A 25925-nucleotide genomic window follows, 5' to 3' on the forward strand; every position below is an offset into this window, starting at 1 on the left:
AAATGCTAAGGAAAATGCTTTCGTCTATAGCGGGCCTTAGACTTGGTTTCTAAATGGCGAATACTAGGAAGGATTACCCTATGTGTTTTTCCAACTATCTATTTCATCATTCATCTTCTCCGGGGCCATTGACACTGGGACGTGGAAAACCAACGTAATGTAACTGGACACAGAGAAAGAGCAGAGAATTATATGGGGGAAAAGAATTACATTAGGACATTAGGTTCATTTGGCCCAAGTGGAACCCAAAAGCATAACGCTTTTGGGTCTCTTGAAAGAAAATGGAAGGGCCCACCAACCTTCTGATAAGTCTGTTTCCTTAGCTTCTGCGAATCGCACTATGGCGGCAGACAGTGTTTCCGACTTCAGCGCCAGTGTTGCCTCAATGAAAGTATCGTCATCGTCTAAGCAGAATGTCTCACATGCAACCTGTAAGTAGATAGGAAACCTAAGCCATAGTACATACCAAAATATATGCGTTATATTATGCAGCAAGGAAAGTTTGGAGGACAGATTTTTTTTTTATCCTTTGTTATCAGTTCATTAACCTTTTTCTTCAGAGGGTCAGTTATATCAGGAAAGGCCATTCTGTTTTCCTATTTATTTTTCTACAACACACATACGCACACACACAGATAAGGGGGGGACTGTATCGAAAGTAATGAAAGAGTTGGCATTACCTTTTTATAAAGTGACATAAGTCATTCAAACTGCATCATCAAAACTACTTTGAGTTGAAAGTGGTAGCTATGACTCGTAACTTGATGAAAAATCATATTTTTCCGGGTTAGAACCGGGAAACGTTCTTATTTGTGCACTTTTCATTCATTGGTCATTTTTAGGTATTTTGCAATACCTAATACTTTTGCTCCTTCACGATCGTCTTATGCATTTTATTCACATTTACTTTTCCAAAAATTCTACAACGAAAAATCAATTTTGTACTTCTTAGGAAATGGAAAAGAAAAAGTGCAATCGTTTGTTTACAACAATCGAACAATTAACGTTGCAGGCAGGCGCGAATAAAAGGCACAATTGCACTTAATTAACATTCGCTCCTTCACTATCAGTTAAAACCACTAAACATCCCAAATTTAAATCTTTAGCTCATTTTTAATTGACTTCAAGGCCATTTTAAAAGTATTTTTGTGGCATTTGTCTGAAGTCATCAACTTCGGAGCCATAGTGATGACATTGGATACATACCCTTCCTTCAGCATTCTTGATGAAGCCACTGAATAGTTAAGTACTGGCCAATGAACACGTGTTAGCGAACTTACATTAAAAACATTCCTAGCCCAGCTTTTGAAGGCCTGCTCTTGCCCACACATTTCATCCCCGTGGGCTAGCTTCAAGATTCGTTCACCTCCGAGTTCTCCCAGCTGGTTGTCCACGTACTTGCCGAATGCACAGAAGTTCGGGTAGGCGCTCGACCCCAAGGCGAAAACACCGAACCTAGAGAGAGAAGTGAACATTAAAAGTACGTCTAACTCGCCAATGCTGTGGGAATAGGTGGAAAACATTCTGAAGCTAAGATATAGACTTTTATGTTAAGACACAGAAAATGCAAGCTTAACAAGAAGCAATCAATAATAATTGATATATTTAACTTCATTTAACTGGAATTAGGCGGACTCGAAAGTTTAACTCCTTGCAGGTAAGTATGTCTTACAATATAATATTCTTGCATACATTAATTACAATAAAAATATAGAGAAAAAAACATCTCTAACATGGAAGATCAACACAAGGCATAAAGAAAAGTTTCAAAATTAAGGTTATGTTAATCGCGTGTGTGCTGACTAATTACTTTCTGTGTAGATAACTTCGAAATGTTTCTCTCAACACAGTGATACTTGTGATTTCAACTCCACTTCTTTATAGTTTTAATGCATGTGTGAACCAATGAAAATTGATTGCTTTAAGTTTGAAAAAAATGATGAAACTGCTTTTCTCCGTAGCATTTTCGGTACATTCCAAAATAATAAATTCGAACTTTTCAAAATTTTATATGGTGAATCGCACGTAATTGGTTACTATATTTAAATTTTGAAGTTACATTGTCTGTTACTCTAAAAAGGTGAGTTGTTATGTTGTTCATAATAGAGCTTGTTTATTTTATTAGAAGTTATAAATAACAGGGAAGAATATGAATTTATAGAAAGTGGCTGTTGAAGTGGGTGAGGACTATGATACCTAGGTACAGTACTTTAAAACATGAACAACTACAGATCCCATAATCAATTTACCATTTGGTAGTAAATATAATTTGAAGTAGGTGAAGTTTTCATGGCATTTTGTACACTTTCGAATATATTCATAGAATTTATTACTATATGTGTGCGCAAGAGCGCCGTTATTGAAGTTAGTACTATCCATTCGTAGTAATGCATCAGATAAGAATTTATTACTGCGTGTATTTCTACTTTTCATATGGATTTTGTGAATTCAACAAAATAATAATAACATTTTTATATTAACTGGCATTGCATTAAAAAATCAAATGAATAAGCAGTGTACTTAATTAGTCTTCTTAATAACAATGTGGTTTTACTAACTAATGAGTCCAGGTTTCCAGACTTCATTCTTTATGGCAGATGGAGTAGCAATACATCGATTGATTTAGTTTATTTCACTTCGCTTTTTTGCCACTTTTGGCTAATCGCGAATATGAGGATGAGAGATGATATGAAATTGATGAAAGGAAAATCACAAAGAGCACCCATGCCCAGGCCGTGATTCGAACCCGTGACCCCTGGCGACGTAGAGCGCTGTGCTAACCAGGATACTTGACGAGGATTATGGGACTTGAGCTGGCCTGAAAAGTTCTAAACTTGTACACTGACATTTATTCAACTTGCATTTACATTTGGCGAATGCATCTAATTCTAAGGAGAAATTCTATCCTTTTTTTAAATTTTAGGAAACCAGTTTCCAGGGGAGAAGAACCACTTAAACCCCACAAACACCACATTGATTACAAAACAATATGTACATCTAAACTGGTCTTGCCAAATATTCATCTCCTTGACTCCAGACGATATAACATCTCTTTCATTCTCCACAATCTATCTCATTCCCCATCTAACGTTAAGTCGAGCGAAGACATGCTCGCAATACAGCTGTTGCCATCTCGAAGGTAATCCCACTCATTAATCATCGTGAAGAAGGAAGCAGGCAAAGATCGTAGATAATCCCGCGGGAACTCCCGGAGGATACTAATCCCACCCTGAGCATCCAGGGATTTTCCGCATCGATGGAATTCTGATCAGGTCTTTTTGTCCTAATCTTTCTCTCGTCTTCTCTTCTTTTCTCGCAAATTCCCCACAACAGGCGGAGGAAGTGTAATTGACAGCAATTAACGAAGATCCCTGTCTTCTCTTCCACGTAACAAGTGTCCCGTGGGTAGAAAATCGCGTCTCGAGATAGCTATCACCATCTTTTGCATCTCTAATGGACCTAATCCGGGTGCTGTCATATCTTGCCCGTATATTTCCATGAAATCTCAATTTCGCACGGTGCTGAATTAATGTTTCATAAGAATTGCATGTTTTCACAGAGGGGAAATTTTGTACGTGCATTATTAATGATTTAAACAAGTTTAAGCTAAAACTGCGACATCAGGTATGTTGATTGATTGATTAATTTTGTTTATTTTACTTCGCTTTACTGCCATTTTTGGCTAATCGCGAAGATGAGGATGAGGGATGATATGATGAAATTGATGAAGGGACACTCACAAAGAACACCCACGCCAAGACCAGTATGCGAACGCAAGACTTCGGCGTTGTAGCGTGCTGTGCTAACCACTCCGCCGGTGACATCAGTTATGAAATTGTTATATGATTGTGCGTGCATACCATACCGTGATCATGGAGGTTTGTTTCGACATTGAAGTTTCGACTACTTCTTTGTTGTCCTGCCTTCTTGTCTTGTCATTGTAGACTTTTTATATGGCTTATTTTGACAATTGTTAGCATATTTTCCCCTTTCGTCACCGCTGTTGGGCTACTTGGTAATTGCATCAAAATTATAATACTTTTGTAGGATTGTTATTGTAAGAATTAGGCTATTGTAGCTGAGACCTGATCCTAATCCATTCTAATATTTAAAGGTTGTATATTTACATCAACCTGCGCCATCATTCCAATTAATTTGCTTTATTTGTCTTGAGTTATGTTAATTTGTCTCTATACAACTACTGATCATAGTGAACGCTGCTTGACTTTATGATACTTTATTCTTATTAACGATTCCAGTTCTCTTGAGCCATTTTGTGATTGGCTCTTTGAATCTATCGCGTTCTCGCTGTGTTTGGCTGTTGAGACAGTTCTCATTTCATTCTCATCCAGCCACGTTGTCTTTTGAGAGTTTACAGTTGGCGTGCATTTCATTGGCTTACAGGAATAAGCGCTCACCCATCTGTCGCTTGGCAAAGAGGAACACTGCTTCACTTTGTATGAATCGGTCTATTTAGCCGGTGCGTGCAAATGAAGTAGTGATGAACCCGCCGTAACTGTGAAAGTGCTCTAGCATGCATGTGTGGAGTATGTGGAGTTAAGCCGAAGTCTTCGTCTGTCGCGTTCTTTCAGTGGAAAACCTCTCGTCATCTGACACGAGAGGCGAATGCACATAGAATAGCTTCTGAAGCACAGAAACATTTGCCATTTTGAAGGAAGTATTACTGTAACGAACAAAAATCACGAAACAAATTAAATTATATATTTGTCCTAGGCGTGCAGTGCGACTAAGCTGGTAGCCACGAGCCGCCACTGCTCACGATACGGTTGTTTGGAACACTCAGAGAAGTGTTTATTTTTAAAAATAAAATACAATTTATATTTGAGACGATGCAATGGTCTCTAGTGTCCAAGATATATAAGTCCCAATTGAATTTCATACAAAAAAATATTTTTTTTCAATGTATTTTATACATCTTGTTCAGATGTAAAACTAGAATCAAGGAACAAAATCAGTTTCATCATTAATTAGTCGTAAACAAATACTCGTATATTATATTTATTTACTTTGGATATCTTCCGCAAATATAACGGGTGATTTTTTTATCCTGAATCAATTGAATATCTTGAAAAAAAATCATCCTACAAAAAAATGTTCGAAATAAAAAGTTGATAGTTTGGAGGGGGAAGTTTAGTGGTGCAACAAAAGAACACCACCTCCCCCTCTTGTAGGTGGGGCGGGGGGCAACTTTGAAATTTCAAATAAAAACCCCTATTTTTTATTACAGATTCGGATTTCACGGAAAAAAATACACAAGTTTTGTCTGAAACATTTTTTTCGATTTTCGATAGATGGCGCTATAATCGACAAATTTTCATTTCTTGAATGTTTACACTTTAAAACCAATGTATTTAATTTCGCAATTCATTTAAATTCAAAAAATAAAACATTCTCGTGCATGAACTTTGTACTAATTCTTGACAAATCTTTTATATTTTATTTTCTCTTTTACCAATAGTCAGTTCCATGATTACTTCTTTTAAAAATGATAATTCCTATATTTTATATACACACATTATATTTGAAAAAGATTTAGCCTGTATCAGGAGTATACAGGTCCTAAATTGGCCGAAGGAAGGTTTGATGGACTCAATAATTAAATTGTTTATGAACGAAATTCATTTTCACAAAATGTCTCAACGAAATTAACAATAGGCATACTTCAGAGCAAGTAATATTTATTACTATTATTACTAAATCACGTTTTCTATTTCTAGAGTACCTGTACCTGTCAAGAAAAAAATCAATAAAAGAAACACATTCACAGTAAGAATTCTTAACCCAGGTTCTCTCCTTACCTGACGTTGCTGAGAGGCCCAAAGTTGTCCTCCGACATGACGTCGCTAACTGATCCTCGAAGGGACTCCTGCTTTTTTATCGGTGGCGTTTCTGTTTGGCTGTTCATCTTGATGAAGGATTTGGAGCTGGCGAGAGTGCTGGCCACATTAGGAGATTAGTGCAGTTAGTTGCAGAGCATTGCAAAGCGAGACAGATATGAATACACTACTTCGTAAACAATCAACAATCATGCTGATAGACAACATTCTGCAGCGTATTTTTAGCAAGATGTTAGGTTAAATCTTATGTATACTTAGCTACAGCTCCATGCATATTGCATTTAGGTTAAATTTTATTTAGAGTAACAAATTACAGAGTTTATATTTTCAAATACTACAAATGAAAATAGTATTTAGTGCTACAAAGTGAATTTATAAATGAAAGCTCACATTGGGCTTAACTTTTTAAAGAATCTACACTTGCTTAGTGGAATTTTACCCTTTTTCTAAGTTGGAGAAACTGACTTACACCAAATGAAAGTATTTGAATTCTTAATTATTATGATGGCAAATTAAGAGCAATAGATTTATGCAAAATAAAGCTGATGTGCTATTACAGTATATCATTTGAATTTCTAGTGCAGTGATTTTTCACTTTTATCCAGTGGCAATAGGAAAAAAAGTCACACATTCAAAATTCTTCTTAACAACCTTTTTTCTTACAACATTTCTTTAAGAACAAGTCATTAACATAGAATGAATATTCAGTTAAATTAATATGTTACAACTATACTGCTTACAACCTAAATAAGCCCTTTCACTTGGTGGAAAATCATATATTTGGTAATGTCGTCGCCATGTAACAAAGGAGTCCAGAGTTCGATACCTTGGTGGAGGCACATAGTGGTTCGGATCCCACTTTAAACTGTAGGTCCAGTCCCGATTAGCCTTACTGTGCATAAAGTGGACTTAAAACACCAAATAAATTTATTCTTAAGAATATTGGCAGAAGTGTATGAATATTGGTGGACCGATTAAACATAATATTCTAATTAATAATATAACATTTTTTCTCATCAGAACGTATATGTGATTTCCTTTAAGATGAAAGCATGTGTTAGCATTAATGCTGTTTGCGATTTGAAGCACAGCTCACGTTAATGGAATTCAGGTTCACAAAAATGATATGAATGGAGCTATAAGCCCTGTTCGACGGGCCAGACAACTTCATGTCGGCTTGAAGATCTTGCACGTTTAGCGTTCGGCGGGCGGAAGTTGACGTCACGTCTTACAGAGTGAAAGCGTCCGGCCATTCAGACGGCTTACAGCCATCTTGCAGCCGGAGGAAGTCAAGGAAAAGTTGACTCGTTTCGTCTGCACAAGATCTTGCAAGATGGCAGCGCCGTGGAGATATATGCGATTTGGGATAATGTTATTGCGGAGATGACTATAGTTATACTTGGCGCCGTCTGACAACATTCTTTGTACTCAAGATAAATAAATCATACTTTGAAAATGTTGAAATATTGGTTTGAAGTGGGAGAAGTTCATTGTTTTACATATATGAAGACCACGTTCACTGAATATCTCGTCTGCTTCAAAGAACGAAGAGCGTGACTTCGACACAAGATTTGAACAATACAATCTACTTTAATGAATGCTAAGTACATATCCATAATGAGACCTGCCGTGGTAACATTTTTTTCTATTCAGAACAAATATTTTGATTGAACTCGGAATATTATGAAGCTGAATATGAGAATGAACTCAAAATTGATTTTAATTACTTAAATACAGTTAATCGTATGACCAAGGATGATATACCATATTTACTCCCTTCCGAGAATAGAAGCTACTTTTTTCATTCTTTCCTAAATATATTTATTCTCCGAAAGTTTCCTCTTTGCAGTTTGTATGCTAGTTGTTGCATTGACTAGTTTCATCCACAGACCACGTGTGACTTTTTTTGTCGTCCGGCGATTCAGCTAAGATGATCATAAACCGGATGTTGGTAGTCACGTGTTTCCTCTCAGATGCATCTTGCAGTTGTCTGGCTCGCCGAATGGGGCTATAAACCCAGAAAGTGCTTGTCGCTATATCTTGCAGGCGCAGCAAAAAAAGTTGAAAAGTAGACGAACTAAAACTTTTTGAGTTTACATCCGTATCAGTTTTGTGAACATGAATTCCATTAAACGCTAGTAATATATGTTTCAAATCGGGAACATCATTTATGCTCACCCTGTGATTTTCACATCAAGTTTGAAAAGAAAATATAACATTGTATAGCCTATATGAAATGTAGGCCTTTATTGCATATTGCAGTGTCATTATAAAACGATATTTCCAACCGCTAAAGCTTTAAAGTAGCTGTTGGTTTCGCTAATATGCTTATAAATTCAGATCGAGAAAATGCATAGCAGAATTTAGAGACAAATGCATTATCCATTTAGGCGTATGAAAGCAAAGGCAAGATCAGGACGAACACATATTTATGTGTGAACGAGTGATATTATTTTCGTGCAAAAATCTCATGTGCCACGTAGAACATAAAACACGTTTGTTCAAAATCATACGCGTCCATGAATTAATCGCTCTGTAAACCTTACAGAAATTGTTATTATATTTTCTCAGTCGGTGGATATGAGACAACGCTAAGGAAAGTTTTATGGGGGACGTTACCACATGTCCTTCAACCGAAGAGTGAAAAAACAACACGTATTGAGACAAATCGTAACTGCTTTATCGCAAATTATTTGCATATTTCATCACTTATTAACCTTTTGGTGCCCAAGCGTCTCGATCGAGATACCCAAAAGTAACCCTCGGGGTACCAAGCGTCTCGATCGAGACGCTATGTCAAGGTCGTAGTTTTTACGTTATAACTTTTCTATTTTTGGCTAGAATTTCGATTTTATTTTTTTATTTTTTGTTCCTAACATATGTATTTAACAGAAATGGTTTTTTGCATTTTTTTTGTCTTCATGAAAATGGAAGGGGAAAGGCGGGAAAAGGGATTTCTCTTTAGCGTCTCTTTTCAAGGTCAATTTTTTGCCGACAAAGGAAGACCGGCTTTGATGTTCTAAAGCAACGCTTTTCTGTTTCTTACATGCCAGCGATAATTTCTATGTGCATTTTTAACTTTTCATATCCTTTTTTTCGGGGGGCGGGGGGGGGCGAAACCCCATTTTTTTTTAAAAAAGTATTTTCTGGGGATTTCCCCCCTTTCCCCCTCCATATATACGCCGAATGTGCATAAATTATATATCGCCTAGATCTGTGATTCATTCTGCGTACAACGGTATATCTTTCATATCTCTAGGGCATTTAGTTTCTGAGCTATAGTCATTTCAAGGTACTGCTGCATTTTGAAGCTTGAATCAGTGGCGTCCCGACCATTCCTTTTGGAGGTACAACTCAAGTCACATTGGTCGTACGACAATGATGCAAATATTTTTCTGTTTCTTACATGCCAGCGATAATTTCTACGTGCATTTTGAACTTTTCATATCCTTTTTTCGGGGGGGCAGGGGGCCGAAACCCCATTTTTTTTAAAAAAAAATAGTTTCAGGGGATTTCACCCCTTCCCCCTCCATATATACGCCGAATGTGCATAAATTATATATCGTCTAAATCTGTGATTCATTCTGCGTACAACGGTATATATTTCATATCTCTAGGACATTTAGTTTCTGAGCTATAGTCATTTCAAGGTACTGCTGCATTTTGAAGCTTGAATCAGTGGCGTCCCGACCATTCCTTTTGGGGGTACAACTCAAGCCACATTGGTCATACGACAATGATGCAAATATTTTTTTGTTTCCTACATGCCAGCGATAATTTCTATGTGCATTTTTAACTTTTCATATCCTTTTTTTCGGGGGGCGAGGGGGCGAAACCCCATTTTTTTAAAAAAAGAAAAGTATTTTCAGGGGATTTCCCCCTTTCCCCCTCCATATATACGCCGAATGTGCATAAATTATATATCGCCTAAATCTGTGATTCATTCTGCGTACAACGGTATATCTTTCATATCTCTAGGGCATTTAGTTTCTGAGCTATAGTCATTTCAAGGTACCGATGCATTTTGAAGCTTGAATCAGTGGCGTCCCGACCATTCCTTTTGGGGGTACAACTCAAGTCACATTGGTCGTACGACAATGATGCAAATATTTTTCTGTTTCTTACATGCCAGCGATAATTTCTACGTGCATTTTTAACTTTTCATATCCTTTTTTCGGGGGGGCAGGGGGCCGAAACCCCATTTTTTTTTTAAAAAAAATAGTTTCAGGGGATTTCACCCCTTCCCCCTCCATATATACGCCGAAGGTGCATAAATTATATATCGTCTAAATCTGTGATTCATTCTGCGTACAACGGTATATATTTCATATCTCTAGGACATTTAGTTTCTGAGCTATAGTCATTTCAAGGTACTGCTGCATTTTGAAGCTTGAATCAGTGGCGTCCCGACCATTCCTTTTGGGGGTACAACTCAAGCCACATTGGTCATACGACAATGATGCAAATATTTTTTTGTTTCCTACATGCCAGCGATAATTTCTATGTGCATTTTTAACTTTTCATATCCTTTTTTTCGGGGGGCGAGGGGGCGAAACCCCATTTTTTTAAAAAAAGAAAAGTATTTTCAGGGGATTTCCCCCTTTCCCCCTCCATATATACGCCGAATGTGCATAAATTATATATCGCCTAAATCTGTGATTCATTCTGCGTACAACGGTATATCTTTCATATCTCTAGGGCATTTAGTTTCTGAGCTATAGTCATTTCAAGGTACCGATGCATTTTGAAGCTTGAATCAGTGGCGTCCCGACCATTCCTTTTGGGGGTACAACTCAAGTCACATTGGTCGTACGACAATGATGCAAATATTTTTCTGTTTCTTACATGCCAGCGATAATTTCTACGTGCATTTTTAACTTTTCATATCCTTTTTTCGGGGGGGCAGGGGGCCGAAACCCCATTTTTTTTAAAAAAAAAATAGTTTCAGGGGATTTCACCCCTTCCCCCTCCATATATACGCCGAATGTGCATAAATTATATATCGTCTAAATCTGTGATTCATTCTGCGTACAACGGTATATATTTCATATCTCTAGGACATTTAGTTTCTGAGCTATAGTCATTTCAAGGTACTGCTGCATTTTGAAGCTTGAATCAGTGGCGTCCCGACCATTCCTTTTGGGGGTACAACTCAAGCCACATTGGTCATACGACACTGATGCAAATATTTTTTTGTTTCCTACATGCCAGCGATAATTTCTATGTGCATTTTTAACTTTTCATATCCTTTTTTTCGGGGGGCGAGGGGGCGAAACCCCATTTTTTTAAAAAAAGAAAAGTATTTTCAGGGGATTTCCCCCTTTCCCCCTCCATATATACGCCGAATGTGCATAAAGTATATATCGCCTAAATCTGTGATTCATTCTGCGTACAACGGTATATATTTCATATCTCTAGGACATTTAGTTTCTGAGCTATAGTCATTTCAAGGTACCGATGCATTTTGAAGCTTGAATCAGTGGCGTGCCGACAATTCCTTTTGGGGGTACAACTCAAGTTACATTGGTCATATGATAATAATGCAAATATTTTTGTGTTCCTTACATGTCAGCGATCATTTCCATGTGTATGTCGACACTGTCATGTACTTTTTGCTTGAGGGGGGGTGGGGGAACAACAGTTTTTCCCCCGAAATTTTGGAATTTTGAGAGTTAGCCCCCTCCCCCCACCACATATACGCCGAATTTGCAAAAAAATTATATAGTCTGAATCTCTGGTTCATTCCGCGTACAACGGTATATCACTCATCTCTCTAGGGCAATTAGCTTCCGATCTACACTCATTTAATTGAAACTCTGCATTTTGCTCAAAATCGGCTCGGTACCCCGAGGCTTACTATTGAAAAAGGGCTTGGGCGTCAAAAGGTTAAATATTTACAGAGTTGCGACAGATCGGAAGCCCACATGTAGTGCTTCAACGTCTGAGACGTAAACAAAATCTGACACGCAACTTTGGGGTTGCAGGCACTTTCTGTCCCCACCCCCACATTCACGCAGAAGGACACATTTTCCTATATAAAGTATTGTTTATGCCCATCCCCCCCCCAAAAAAAATTACCTTGCCCCCGAAATTTATCTTAAGTTGGCTCCATTGCGCGTAACACACAACCCGCATCAACTTACCTGAATCCATCGTCTCCGTTCGCACCGTGCTCTCGCATTCTCATGGCGTACAGCGCCTGCGCAAACACCTGCAACGAGATATTTTGAATATTATGGGAGAACTTTGTGTGTTGCTTACAATGAAAGCCTAGAAGATCTTCGAATTTACAGAAAGAGTTACGGTAATTTGCAGCGAGATATTAAAAAAGTATACTTCATTAACGTTAAGGGCCATAAACAAACAAGCCTTGCAAATTGTTTGGTGCTACATTGTTTGGAGTTGCCGTAAAGTGTACAATATAATCATTAGCATGTGAATGTTAATTGAATATTATCCATTGTCTATCATATGTGTAACGCTCTTGGGGGGAATAGAAACGTTACATGGGTAGCTCAGTTCTTTAGACATTTGAAAACACAAGACACTATTTCATATTTCTTACAACTTATTCACCAAAGCTTATACATAGAATGTTTATAAGTTCTTTCCCTAAAGTAGCTGGGCCTCCCCGATGGCGCAATGGTAGCGTCGTCGCCTTGTAATCAAGGGGTCCTGGTTCGATACCCGGTGGAGGCACATAGTGGTTCGGATCCCACTTTAAACTGTAGGTCTAGTCCCAATTACTGTGCATAAAGTGGACTTAAAACACCAATTCAACCAACCAACCTAAACTAGCTAAGTGTAATATCTCTGTAGGAGACTATCCAAGATTTAGTCTAAGTTAGAAAAAAGATGCCCCATGACCTTACTGGCGCAGTCCGGTGTCGAGCAGCAATTTCCATGGACTTGGATACTGTTGCATTTTGGGGGAGGGGGTTTATAGCAAAGTGTCTTCCTGTCCCCTTTGTTTACCCGTGACCTTTCAAAGTCATTCCGATCTCAGTGGCTCTTTATACATAAGTTCATTTCCTCATTTTGCTCTTGATGGGTAATCATCAGATTCCCATATTTAGTCCTAGAGCGATTATCCATATTTGGAAAATCACAAGTTCACTGTTTTCCTTGTTTTCAGAGAACCTTGAAGTTGTTTACTAATAGTTCACCCTTCTATGGGTTATCCACTTCTCCTTATTCCAACCTTGGCCTTTGGCCAATGAATTGGACATCCCTTTTCCGTGCTGCTGGTTCGCAAAGAGACAGAGTCTGTATGCTTTAGTGTTTCACGATGATGTGCGTATAATAAAGTAGACTTCCATATTGTTGAGACTAGAGTTCTCGCCACGAAAGCAGTCCAGTCAAGGTCACGCTACCCACCTACAGTGTTGCCAATAAGCAATAACTTCAACCGACGATCACATACGTTCAACGCATTAAGTGTCGACTGAGCAGCTTAGAAGAAGTGTGGAAACCCTGGAGGGCCAGGGGTGTGGAGGAGGATGGGGGACCGGGGGAGAAGCAGAGAAAAGGCACCCCTTCCGCACTCGTAATAATAAAGCACTGACCTTGACTGGACTGTTTTCGTGGCGAGATAGCACCAAGTCAATACTCAAATATTTTAACAAAGATACATTTATTCTGTTAATTGGTCCGTTGTAAAGGATGGTTGTAAAATTCATCCGTTACAGTACTAGACTCTAGTGCTTTAAACTTCTACTTATTCTAACACTATTTTTCGAGAGACTGCCTCTTCTCTCGTGTTCAGGTGAAATTTATTTTGTCGCTGGTGGGAATCGAGCCAACGATAGATCTGTAATCAGACATGTGATTTTTACTACAAATCTGTTGGTCTATCCAACTACTCCACGGCAGCCGATTCCCCAAGATTTCTGTACTAATTTTTGCTCCATTTATGCTACTATTTGTAATTTTTGAGGAGAGGGTGCTTGACTTCTACAATGGGATGGCTTATAGGTTTCAGATCATTGCTGTGAAGGCTGCTTCTTTCATTTTCCTTAGTTTCCAATGTTGATCTTCTCAACTGAATCGAAATTTCATCAAAAGATGCCGGGAATGTGTGAATGTAGGTGGACATCACTTTCAACAACTCTTATGACACAGCTTAGGACTCGTTATTCAATATAAATATAAATAAATAAAGCGGGACGTTACTTATCGAAAAAGGCGGGATCTGTGCAATGCCTCGCCGTCTGCAGTTACGCACTATCTCGGCCCCGAACCAAACTGAACGCACTGTATTTACTATTACGAGTGCGGTAGAGGTGCCTTTTCTCTTCTTCTCCCCAACCCTCGCCCCCTATCCGCATTTCGTCTTTCTCAAGAAGAAAGACTGTTAATAAACTGTTAAGATGGTTATCCAGGAGTCGACCCACCAAAGACGTAACTGGGATATCCGCAGATGACAGAGGCGGACTTTAATTCGATAAGCGGTTCCGGAAGGCATCCATCCGTACTTGAATTAATGCAATAAGGTGTCAGCGTGATGAATTGCATTGACTACGGAGACCGACGAGAGAGAGAGAGAGAGAGAGACACTAAGAAGCACTTCTCAAGCTAATTAAATGATTTTAAATGTTCTTCTGGCAGTATTAAGTGAATTATGATTACATAAATGGGAGAAGAATTAGCGTTTCAGCAGACATCAACTCAACAATGATACCCGCTGACAAGTTTCATTAACATCTCTAATATTAATTTCAAGCTACAAATTTGGAAAGCTGGGTGAAGGTTGTGTCGGCTCGTTCCAGAAGTACAGAGCATTCCCTGACATTCGCTACGAGACTCAGCGGCAAGCGGCCCGGCATCAGCCCTTGTCTTTCCCGGTGAACGGGTCCGCGACAGTCACTAGAGTCGGAAATTAAAATTACAGTTTTCATATTGTGTACTAACCTTGACTACAGAAGGTGTTGAAAATGATGTCCCTCTGCTGCAACACATTCCTGGCATCTCCGAAGGAAATTGGCATTTACACGTGCAAGTTCATCTACCGTAATTCCCCCGATTTCTCGTACAATACTCTCTTCTAACTCACGGATGGTGTGCGAATTGTCTTTGTATACTTTATTATTTTTAGATTTCCCCATTTCTCTTTCTACAGGAAATTTCGTTGTAAAACGTCGTCGCATTTCTCCACAATTCCTCCGAAGTAACACTCGACAAGATAAATCTTTTGTTGTAATGTAAACTTTTGTGGTCCAATATTAAGCCACAATCTTCAACACACGGACACGACACAACACAACTTCAGAGGGAGGATTATACTGGCGTCAGTCTGCAACGTCAACAGAAAGAGAAAAAGATCGAAGGCAGGGAGAGTGAAAAAAACAGAACTGTTTCGTCGAGTTTTTCTTCGGTTAGAATCCGTCGTTTTTGCTTAGGGGTTCTATATTTTAACGGTCCAGTTTCTCGTAATGTAAGGACAAGACGTCTAACCATCTCTGTACCTGGAGGTGAAACGCCAGGGAATTTCAGTGCAAATTGCGTACACGCGTCTCGACACGAGTCTGTTTTCACGTAAGTGTCATACATAAAATTTCTTTGTTCTAACGTGAACTTTGCGGCTGGCATTTCAATCGCCTCACTTACACACAACACACACTGACTGCAATTGCACAAAGATGTAGCACGGCAAGTAACCAACAACCACGTACGAAATTAGCACGGTCTTGGTTCAAGGTCTGTTCCTCACTCCATTCGCAGCTCTGTCCAGGGCACCTGTAGTCGCGAAGGAAAGAACAACTCAAGCTCCGAGCTTTCAGATTGCAAATAATGCTCACGAAAACCATTGACGTTTTACGGTTTAGTCTGCAACGTAATCTTGATACAGTGTTGCACATTCGAAACCTCCGAACGATTCGGAGCGAAGCGAAACTCATTTTGGAAGGTAAATTTGGACGGAACGTTACTGGTCGAAAATGTCGGCATCTCCGCTAGCGCCGCCCGCCACACTTCTCTCGATATCTCGGCCTCGCAAGGAAATGGACGCACGGTACTAGACTATGGATATGAAAGTAAAATTTGATTGAATGATTATAGTTTATTTTACTTCGCTTTCCTGCCAGTTTTGACTAATTGCGAGTATGAGAATGAACGGTGATCAGATGAAACAGATGGAAGAGCAATCACAAACATATAATTGGACAGAATGCAACACTGGTCCCACAGAGGATTATGCTGGCCATGGGTTTAGACGCCAGAGCCTGGTTAGTATAAAAATGCAGGCCAGGGTGTACTTGTGGAAGTGAGGTTGATATTTGGGCGTCTTGTGAAAGTGCCACCCTTTACACTCAGAAAGTAAAATGTAGCCTACATGGATTGGCAGATATTTCAAATACGAATTAAATGCGAAAATAATGATCTCATCTTCCTTGACAAATCGGTTAGTGTAGTGTGCTGGGTTCGAATTCTCGATACGAAAATCTGTTTGCCTCTCGTCTATTTCATCAACGTCAATGTCATCCGCACGGGAACAGATCTCGCCAATATTTTCGCTTAGAAACTGAATGTAAAGGAATCTTATCGCCGTTATTAAAAACCATGAAGCATTTCCAAGCAATGTTAAAAATAAAACCAGATGTGTCGGGGCTTGTTTGTGCATGGGAGGGATTCATAGTGATCTATTTTCCATTAATCACAGGAGGCTTTAACATGAGTCAACCATGAATGTAACATTTCTTTTTTACCCTATCATTATAGTTTCCTATTTGCTTTGGAAGGGAGAATTGTTGCCAATTATCTATTTTGGAGTCAGATCTGACGCTTTTGCACACTCGAGTGGGGCTTAAAAATTTGAAACGCTAACAGAAGTATTTTAGCTCCACGAGAGTAATTTAGCTATACATATAGCCTTTTTAGTATTATAACTCTCTCTAACTCTCTAGCCTTCTTAAACCCGAAGGTTCATGGCTGCAGAAACACAGGCCTGTCCCTATCTTGAGCAAGATCTATATACTCTTTTCCATCCCTACCGATTCCTTTTTAGTATTATGCTGTTAATAAATTAGTATCTAATGATATCTTGCCCTGTTCGTTCGCAGATGGGAGCTTACAAGTAAGAATCGTTAAGCTCATAGTCCAAGAAATAATTGATAGTTCAATGAACGTTTGTCCTGAATATGCTTTTTACACGTATATTCGCTGTCCCCCTCCACGTCCTCAAGCTACTTTTTTCTAGCTGGTGTGAGGATTACATATTGACCCCCTCTAATATTTTATTTTCGATTTCATACAACCATAATGAGAGGGGGATACCGTCCAATCTAGTCGTTGAAATCTAAGAATAAATTGCCATTACTTTAAAGTTAATGGTAATTGTAGCCACCTTTGATACCAAAAACTTCCCCAGGAGGCAGTTTATCGTGCTTTCGAAAATCTAGCTCTTTGAAAGTCATTTTAGCTCCATTTTAAGTGCAACGTAGCTCTTTTACGCGGATCCGGTTTGGCAACACTGAAGGAGGAGAGTGATTTGTTTTCGAGAAGTAGCTATTTAACACTTTTCATTTGTTACTGATACTTCGGTTGGAGTTTGATTGTTTTTGTGCCAATTATCACTACTTTACGAAAAACATGTCGTATTACTTTACAATACTTGTAAGCTGTAAAATACTTTACAATAAAAGATACTTTCTAATAAGAAATATATATTAAATCAAACTATTATATTTACCTCTCCATTTTCTGGTGGGTCGCCATTGCCAAATGTAGATGTGACAACCAATAACAGGGCTTCATGTTCAATGCTTGTCATATCATAGTCCTCCATGCAATATACCTATGAAAGAACATACACACTTAAAGGTACTTTTAGATAAAAATACTAAACTAGTTGAGTCAATAGGTTTATGGTAATTGTGTACATAATTGAGACATTCTTATAGCAACTAATAAATGTTACTACTACTATTAATAAATAATGGTTTATTTCTGGTGCAACGTCCGCGCGCCGGAGCACTGCACACTACACCACGGAGCGGTGCAAAAGTGTACCCATATATGCTAGCTTGTAGCCAGCCGAAGACATGGACTCAAAGTATCTCAGGGCTTGCGGGGTTTAATATTGAAAGGTCAAAGGTCAACTAGTAAATGTTTATTTATATTTATACACGCATGTAAATAACCTGTTTAGCACATACGCTCTTAAATCCTCCTCAGTGAGGTACCTGGGCAGTATTAATATTCTTATCTAATTTAGGGGGGGGAACCAACTAGTACAGGTAACCAATAGGAACCTTGGTAGTCGTCACATGCCACGCCGCCTGGGGACAACATGCGAAAGCGTCCAATCAATAGCGAGGGACGGGCCAAGGGCCCGCGGTTTCACAAAGGTGTTGGTATGAAAGGACGCCGCAAAGTCAATCCAGCTACGACAAGGGAACGGTTCGGTCCCTTGGTATGTCCAGTCAGTAGCAAGAGACGGCAAGGTACAAAGGGAAGGTCTGGAAGCACCCAGGAGACTTGGGCTTGGGCCGCCACGACCCAAGGTTAGCACACCAAGCTCTTATGGAGCAGACCAGGTAGGTAGGCAATCTGCTTTTCTTATCCTCCTCCTTCCTTCTCAAGGAAGCTATTGGATCCCGGTAGGGGGAACATCCAGACTAGATCTGGGAACCAGGTCTTTCGCAGTCGGCATCTGGCAGTCGACTGAGCTCCGGGCCTCGCTGCTTTGTTTATATACTGTTTGGTGGCAGCACTGAGGCGGGTGGAGAAGATCGGAACTAAGCCGGCTGCAGCGTTGCAAACTCCCTTCAATTCACGAGATGCAACTCGTGCGTTATAAAATATCAAGTTTAGCATTGTAAAAACCACTAGCATGTGGCGATATAAACTTAACACTTGTGTGCTAAACTGAACACGTTACGTTACATTAAAGAAATTACAAGATAAAGAGATTAAACAATGCAAGTTACAAATTAAACAACAATTACTGCACAAAAGATAACTGAATGCGTAAACCACGCAGGGTATTTAGCATGCTTTCTTTAACCAAAACGTGTGTGCCATAACAATATATGCTTAACAACAATGCACTCAAAATTAGATAAAAGATAAATCAAAAGCGTAAGCCTCGCAGGGCATTTCTCAAGCATTAATAATTATATATTAAAGAATATGGCTATCACACAGGATAGCTAAATGTGATGACCACGCAGGGTCGTTACATATGCCCCTCTCTCGGGCAAAAATTTTGAGGAAAATTAAAAAGTTTAAATTTTCAGAAAAATTTTTGGTAAACCAGAGTCTATATCTCTTTTACTTTTTCAATCACTAAGTCTTTTCTTCATTCACTATTTGTCTTCTCCGTTCGGGGGAACACCTGAAGAGACGAAGGTTGTCAAAATTCACTCGGTCAACTGGGCTCTTGGTCGTCGGGTTCAACAGCAGGGCAGTGTTGCTTCGAACATCCGAGGCGACATAGGGGCCAATGTATACCTCAAACAATTTGGCGATAGTCCTATTCTTTCGGGAACTTAACTTGTGATTCCTGACAAGAACCAAGTCACCTTCTTCTAATTGAAGAGCGTTTCTTTTTAACCTAATTCTTCTTTTCTTGCTTTTGGTGCTTTCCCTAGTCCTTGCCATAAATAGTTTCTGATTCCAATTAGATATTTGGGAATCTGCTTCATTTATGGGCCAGTTGAAGTGGTCCAAAACTTCATTAGGCACAGGCCTGTTAAAGAATAACTCGGAGGGAGCGTAACCGGTCGTGTCGGAAACAGAGTTGTTTAGAAGCCAAGATATTTCGGTTAAGTATTTTGACCAGGACTGGTGCTCTCGATGACAGAATAGCCGTAGTAATCTTACTATTTCCTGATTCATCCGCTCGATGGTATTGCTGCTAGGATGATAAGCGGTGGTGAAATAATACTTTATTCCCTTTTTATCCAGATATTCCTTCCACAAGCCTGATGTGAATTGCGTTCCTCTGTCTGATAGAATGGCTCTGACTTTAGGAAAGTGGGTAAAATATCCTTTCTCCATCACATTAATGATCTCTCTGGCCGTGCCTCGCCTCAGGGGATAGACAGAGACAAACTTTGTTCCTACATCAACCAAGGTGAAGACGTATTGATAACCCAAAGACATAGGTAACTTTCCAATTAGGTCGATGGACAAAAGTTCATGCGGGTCTTTCTGGTTAATGTGTAATTTGTCTTTGATGATCCCAAGTTTATCCATCTTGGTCTTCGCACAGGTCAGGCAATCTCTAACATGTCTGGCTACGTCTTGTTTTAATTTAGGCCAAAAATATCTGTTCTTCACTCTTTTCAAAGTCTTAGCCATGCCAAAATGTCCTAACTCATCATGGTTCTCTCGTAAAACCTTATCTTTTAATTTCTCAGGAACACACAATTTCCAGGAGACTTCGTCGCCCGTTGTTTTTCTAAACAGGAGATTTCCGTACAACTGATACAACCTTCTCACCTTGGACTCAGCAGGGGAGTCTTCATCTTCCTTCTGTCTCAGTACTTCCAAGATGGAAAGGCAGAAAGAATCATGCTCTTGAGCTTGCACCCAATTCTCGACATTGTCTACTTCTCCTCTTTCCTGCCAAATGTAATTAACATGGAAAAATTTTGGTTCTTCATCTTCCTCACTGACTTCTACAGGATAACGACTGAGTACATCTGGCACTACGTTTTCCTTTCCCTGTATATAGATAATTTCGAATGAGTAGGATTGTAATTTGAGAGACCATCTAGTGAGGCGACAGTTCCAATTTCTAGAATTTTGGAGCCAGACCAATCCCCGGTGATCTGTATATATCTTGAAATGTCTTCCTCGGAGATAAATTTCGAATTTACTTACACCAAAAAGTATGGCTAGGCATTCCAGCTCATGGATGGAGTAATGCACTTCATTATTCTTCAGTTTTCTGCTCGCATACTGGATTACAACCTTTTCTTCATCTAGTTCTTGGAAAAGGACACAGCCTAATCCTTTTGTGGAAGCATCGCACTGTATGCAAAACTCTTGATTTAAATCAGGCTGAGCTAGTGCAGGAGCGGTTACTAATTCTTGCTTGAGCAGGTCGAAAGCTGATTGTTGAAAAGTACTCCAAGTCCACTTAGCACTTTTGGAAAGCAATTTCAGCAAAGGTTCTGTTTTAGCCGAAAAATCCTTTATGAATTTTCGCCTCCAATTGGCTAGTCCTAAAAACTTCCGAATATCTTTCTTGTTCTTTGGCAAGGGAAAATTCAAGATGGCTTCATTCTTTTTCGGGTCTATTTTTATCTGGTCACCCGAGATCACATGTCCTAAATACACTAGTTCACTCTTTACAAAATTGCACTTTCGAAGTTTTACTTTTAGTCCTACTTCTTCTAGTCTGAGTAATACTGCTTTTATGTGTTGAAGGTGGTTGCTGAAATCCGCATCAAAAATTAGAAGATCATCTATGTAAACTGTCAAATAATTTTCTGTTTCAGGGCCAAAAACTTGATGCATGACAGATACGAAAGTAGATACAGCGTTAGATAAACCATACGGCATCTTCAAGAATTCGTATTGGCGACCTTTGTATGAAAACGCAGTATACCTTCGGCATTCTGGCTTCAAAGGAATTTGCAAATAGCCTGAGGCCAGGTCCAAACTCGTGAAATACCGTGCTTGTTTAAACTTCTGTAAGGATTCGTCAATGGGTGGAACCGAACTTTTGGGAACTATCATCAATGCATTCAATTGTCTAAAATCCAGGCATGGTCTCACACTTCCATCAGGTTTGTCCACGACTAACAATGGATTCAGGTATGGTGATACAGATGGTTGAATAATGTTCCAGGTCTTCCATAAGCTGAGCTCTTCCTCTAGAGCTGCCCTTTTTGAAAGCGGTACTGGATACGGCGCACGATGAACTGGCTCATTACTCTTCAGAAGGATTTCACACTCTGCACTTTCCATTGTTCCGGGCTTCTCTGAGAATACTTCCAAAAATTGAATCAGCACGTTTAACAACTCCTGCTTCTGGGAATCTTTTAGAATATCTACTGTGTCGACCTTCTCCCTGAGGTCCGCGGGTTTATACATCCATTTCTTGTCTCTCTCTTGGACATTTTGGATATACCTCACAAGTTCAATATCCAGTGGATTCCCTTCCTCATGTTCAGGAGTTTTCCCGAAATTCAACTTTACAGAGTTTTTCCTGAAATTTATCTCTGCCTCGTGCTGCCTCAAAAATGGCATGCCCAAAAGAAGATCCGTACTAAATCCCTTTAATATAAATACTTCAGTACTGAAAGTCATTCCACCTATTTGTAGCTCTACTCGCCTACTTCCAAAAACTCGCTTTCTGTGGGTACCAGAGAAATCAACTAATCTTATTTCTGGAACCTTTTGTACCTGAATGCCTGGTATTTGATCCTTTAGTTTAGTCCAGACCTTATGACTTAGAATTGAACATTCGCTCCCGGTATCAATTACACAGTTTATCGGTATTTCCATTAATTTTGCAGACACTGCTGGTGATTTGTAACTGGTCTTCGATGCTCGAGCAGATTTCAGATCACTTTGCAAATTTATTTCCTCTGTTTCGGACAATTGAAAATTTACTTTTAGTTCCTGGATAGACCTTTGTGGTCGCTCCTCCGAGGCCCCTTGCCTAAATGGGAACGAAGCACCTAGACAAGGCTCTAGTTTGTTTGACTAGACTGTGACCTTTGGTTATGCAGGAAGTCCCGGGTTGTCTCTAGGGCTTCCTCCTGCTCAGAGGTCAAGTCTTCTCTGGTTGGTGACTGCCTTCTAGTCTGTTCTGCATCCCGAGGTGAGTATCGTCTAGGGGAACTCCCTTCCTGATAATTCCTCATATCAGGGAAGCTTCGACCTCTTTCTGGATAAGGTCGATTAAAGTTCCTCTGACCATCCTGTTGGTTGCGGTCCGCTCCTCTCCAGTTTTGTCTTCTATAAAACTTTGGATTCCTCGCAGCATTCCTTTCTCTACCGCTGGTTCTGGTCTCGATGTTGCGGACTTTGAAGCTCTTATTATTGATTCCAGGCTCTTTACTCTTGGGGTCTTCCTTATTTCTCCAGGCATCGGGATCGTCATAGATGTCGAAGTCCTTGAGAAAACTGGTCAATTCATCAACTGATCTCGGAGCATGCGCAAGGCAGAGGTTCCGGATACGATACGGCAGCTGTCCTATTATTAGATTCAGCACTTCACTTTCGCTGAAATTGTCACTCAAGTTTCGATAGGCAGCGTAGATGCTCCAAGCGAAGCTCTCCATATTCTCGTGGACTGGGCGAAAATATCGTCGATTTCTCACAGCAGTTAACTGTCTCTGTTTGGCTTTCTCAGAGGCAAACTCCTCCTTAAATCTTAGGCAAAAGTCGGCATAGTTGACAAAACTATCTATGTTTCCCGCCAGCCAATGTTCAGCCTTGCCTGCAAATACTCTAGGAAGTAACTCAAGTCTATAGTGCTCAGGTATCTGCATAAGCTCGAAACTGACATTGAGCTCTCTAAGGTACTTCTCTGCCGATTGGGCCTCGATATCGCCTTTGAATTTTGGTATGTGGGCGATATCAGCCATCCTAGGCATCTTGAAATCGGCTCTACGTCGAGGAGGAGATCCATCAGAACTGTCTCCCTCTCTAGGTCGCTTGCCTCTATCTGTTCGAACTGTTCTTTCGATGCAGTAGGGACTTTGCACTACTCTAGGAGGTTCAAAGGTGACCGCTTCCGGGTTTAAGCTTCCACCCCGTTCAATAGAATCCGGGAGTACATCTGAAGTGGCTTCGGTTTGCAACTGCAGTCTTTGAAACTTATCCTGCAGCTCACCTACTCTTCTAATTATAGTTCCAGTTTGTTCATGGATCTCTCTTCGAAGGGACACTTCCAGTCTCTTGGTCTCTTCACGGAGAGAGCTCACTTTTTCTCCAGCAGTTGTTACAACTTCTTCCCGGAGATTCCGCGTCAATGCGTCGGCAGCCTCCTTCTGCTCTCGTACAGTTTTTTCCATCTGCTCGGTCCTTTCCCCAAGGGTTTTTACCACTGAACTCATTGCTTCGACAGAGGCCTCTATATGTTTAACCCTCTCGGGATCTTCATTAGTAGCTTCCCCTCTAGACTGGACCAGCTCTAAGCAGGTATCTAGATTGCTCTTCATTTGCTCATGCTCTCTTTCTATCTCTCCACGCCACTCAGCTAAGGGCTCTAGTTGTTCTTCTACTACCCTTACTACCTCCTGTTGGCAAGAGATCCGGATTTTCTCCAACTCTTCTCTAACACTATCTCGTTGGTCAACCTTAAGCTGAGAGAAAAGCGTTCGCAACTCCTCTCTACCTTTCTCGGCTTCTAGCTGCCTTCTTTCTTCCTCTTCTTCCTTATCTTTCTTTCTCTTTTCTTCTTGACTTTCCACCAGGACACGGAGAACTTCTAACTCCCTTTCTCTTTTCTCTTCAGCTTCTCTCTTCTCCACCTCTCTTTTCTCTTCAAGAGACTTTATCAGAGTCCTAAACTCTTGTACCTCTTCTTTTCTTTTAGCTTCTTCTTCTGCTTTCTCTCTGGCCCTTTTAGCTTCTTCTTCTGCTTTCTCTCTGGCCCTTTTAGCTTCTTCTTCTGCTTTCTCTTCTTTAATACGGGCTATCTCCTCTTCCTTCTCAAGGAGTCTCCTATCCTCCATGGATTCGACCACCTGTCTCAGCTCTAACAACTCTTTCTTTCGAGTTTTCTCTAATTGAGCAGTTTCCCTTTTTCTTTGTTTTTCATCAGCTTGTCTACGCTCTTCTTCCTCCTTCTTTTCTTTACGTCTCAGTTCTTCCTCATCTTTCTTACGCTCCTCTTTATCTTTCCTTAACCACTCCAGCAGCCAATGGTCTGATTGGGTCTTACTTGGAAGACTTGGTTCAAGCAGGGTCGCTACCAAGGGTGCTGATGAGCATGTTTTACACTTTGCCTCTGCAACAGTCTCTGAGGTCTCTTCTTGCCCCTCACATCTCCGATGGAAATTCTTGAGACACTGGAAACACTGGAAGGACTCCATCTCGGCTCCAGGATCATCACAGCATGCGAACCCAGTCTCACCTTCCATGGTTTTTCTCCCTCTGCTCCGTAGACTCATTCCAGACGTTTCTTTTTCCATTTTGTCACAATCGTATATGTCACAACACTTTACCTTCGTGAATTCTGTATGGTTTCTCCGAAAACACCTCACTACCTTCGTGAATTCAATGGACGAACACTGTCACTAACTCTTGCACTACAACCAGTGAGCCACTTCTAGTCCATATACGGCTTCACCACGTAACTAATCTGACCCCACGTTTTACAAGTCGAGCCCTGTGTTTTTGCAAATTCGGGCCCCACGTTGGGCGCCAAAAACTTTTGCAACGTCCGCGCGCCGGAGCACTGCACACTACACCACGGAGCGGTGCAAAAGTGTACCCATATATGCTAGCTTGTAGCCAGCCGAAGACATGGACTCAAAGTATCTCAGGGCTTGCGGGGTTTAATATTGAAAGGTCAAAGGTCAACTAGTAAATGTTTATTTATATTTATACACGCATGTAAATAACCTGTTTAGCACATACGCTCTTAAATCCTCCTCAGTGAGGTACCTGGGCAGTATTAATATTCTTATCTAATTTAGGGGGGGGAACCAACTAGTACAGGTAACCAATAGGAACCTTGGTAGTCGTCACATGCCACGCCGCCTGGGGACAACATGCGAAAGCGTCCAATCAATAGCGAGGGACGGGCCAAGGGCCCGCGGTTTCACAAAGGTGTTGGTATGAAAGGACGCCGCAAAGTCAATCCAGCTACGACAAGGGAACGGTTCGGTCCCTTGGTATGTCCAGTCAGTAGCAAGAGACGGCAAGGTACAAAGGGAAGGTCTGGAAGCACCCAGGAGACTTGGGCTTGGGCCGCCACGACCCAAGGTTAGCACACCAAGCTCTTATGGAGCAGACCAGGTAGGTAGGCAATCTGCTTTTCTTATCCTCCTCCTTCCTTCTCAAGGAAGCTATTGGATCCCGGTAGGGGGAACATCCAGACTAGATCTGGGAACCAGGTCTTTCGCAGTCGGCATCTGGCAGTCGACTGAGCTCCGGGCC

At 40.4% G+C, this 25925-nt stretch overlaps 1 protein-coding gene across 1 annotated transcript in view; it reads right to left on the reverse strand.

The window, feature by feature from the left end:
* Positions 1-25925, reverse strand: part of Nos (Nitric oxide synthase) — a 248348-nt gene that overhangs the window by 17961 nt on the left and 204462 nt on the right. Inside the window, exons 12-16 of the mRNA XM_083128230.1 lie at positions 17545-17649; positions 12002-12069; positions 5820-5957; positions 1281-1455; positions 300-429 (exon numbers count right to left, since the gene is read on the reverse strand). Of these exons, the coding sequence (XP_082984356.1) occupies positions 300-429; positions 1281-1455; positions 5820-5957; positions 12002-12069; positions 17545-17649 (616 nt within the window). The remainder of the gene's footprint in view (positions 1-299; positions 430-1280; positions 1456-5819; positions 5958-12001; positions 12070-17544; positions 17650-25925) is intronic.

This window comes from Lepisma saccharinum, chromosome 9 (assembly GCF_977018435.1).
Source record: "Lepisma saccharinum chromosome 9, izLepSacc3.1, whole genome shotgun sequence".
NCBI classification, from domain to species: Eukaryota; Metazoa; Arthropoda; class Insecta; order Zygentoma; family Lepismatidae; genus Lepisma; species Lepisma saccharinum.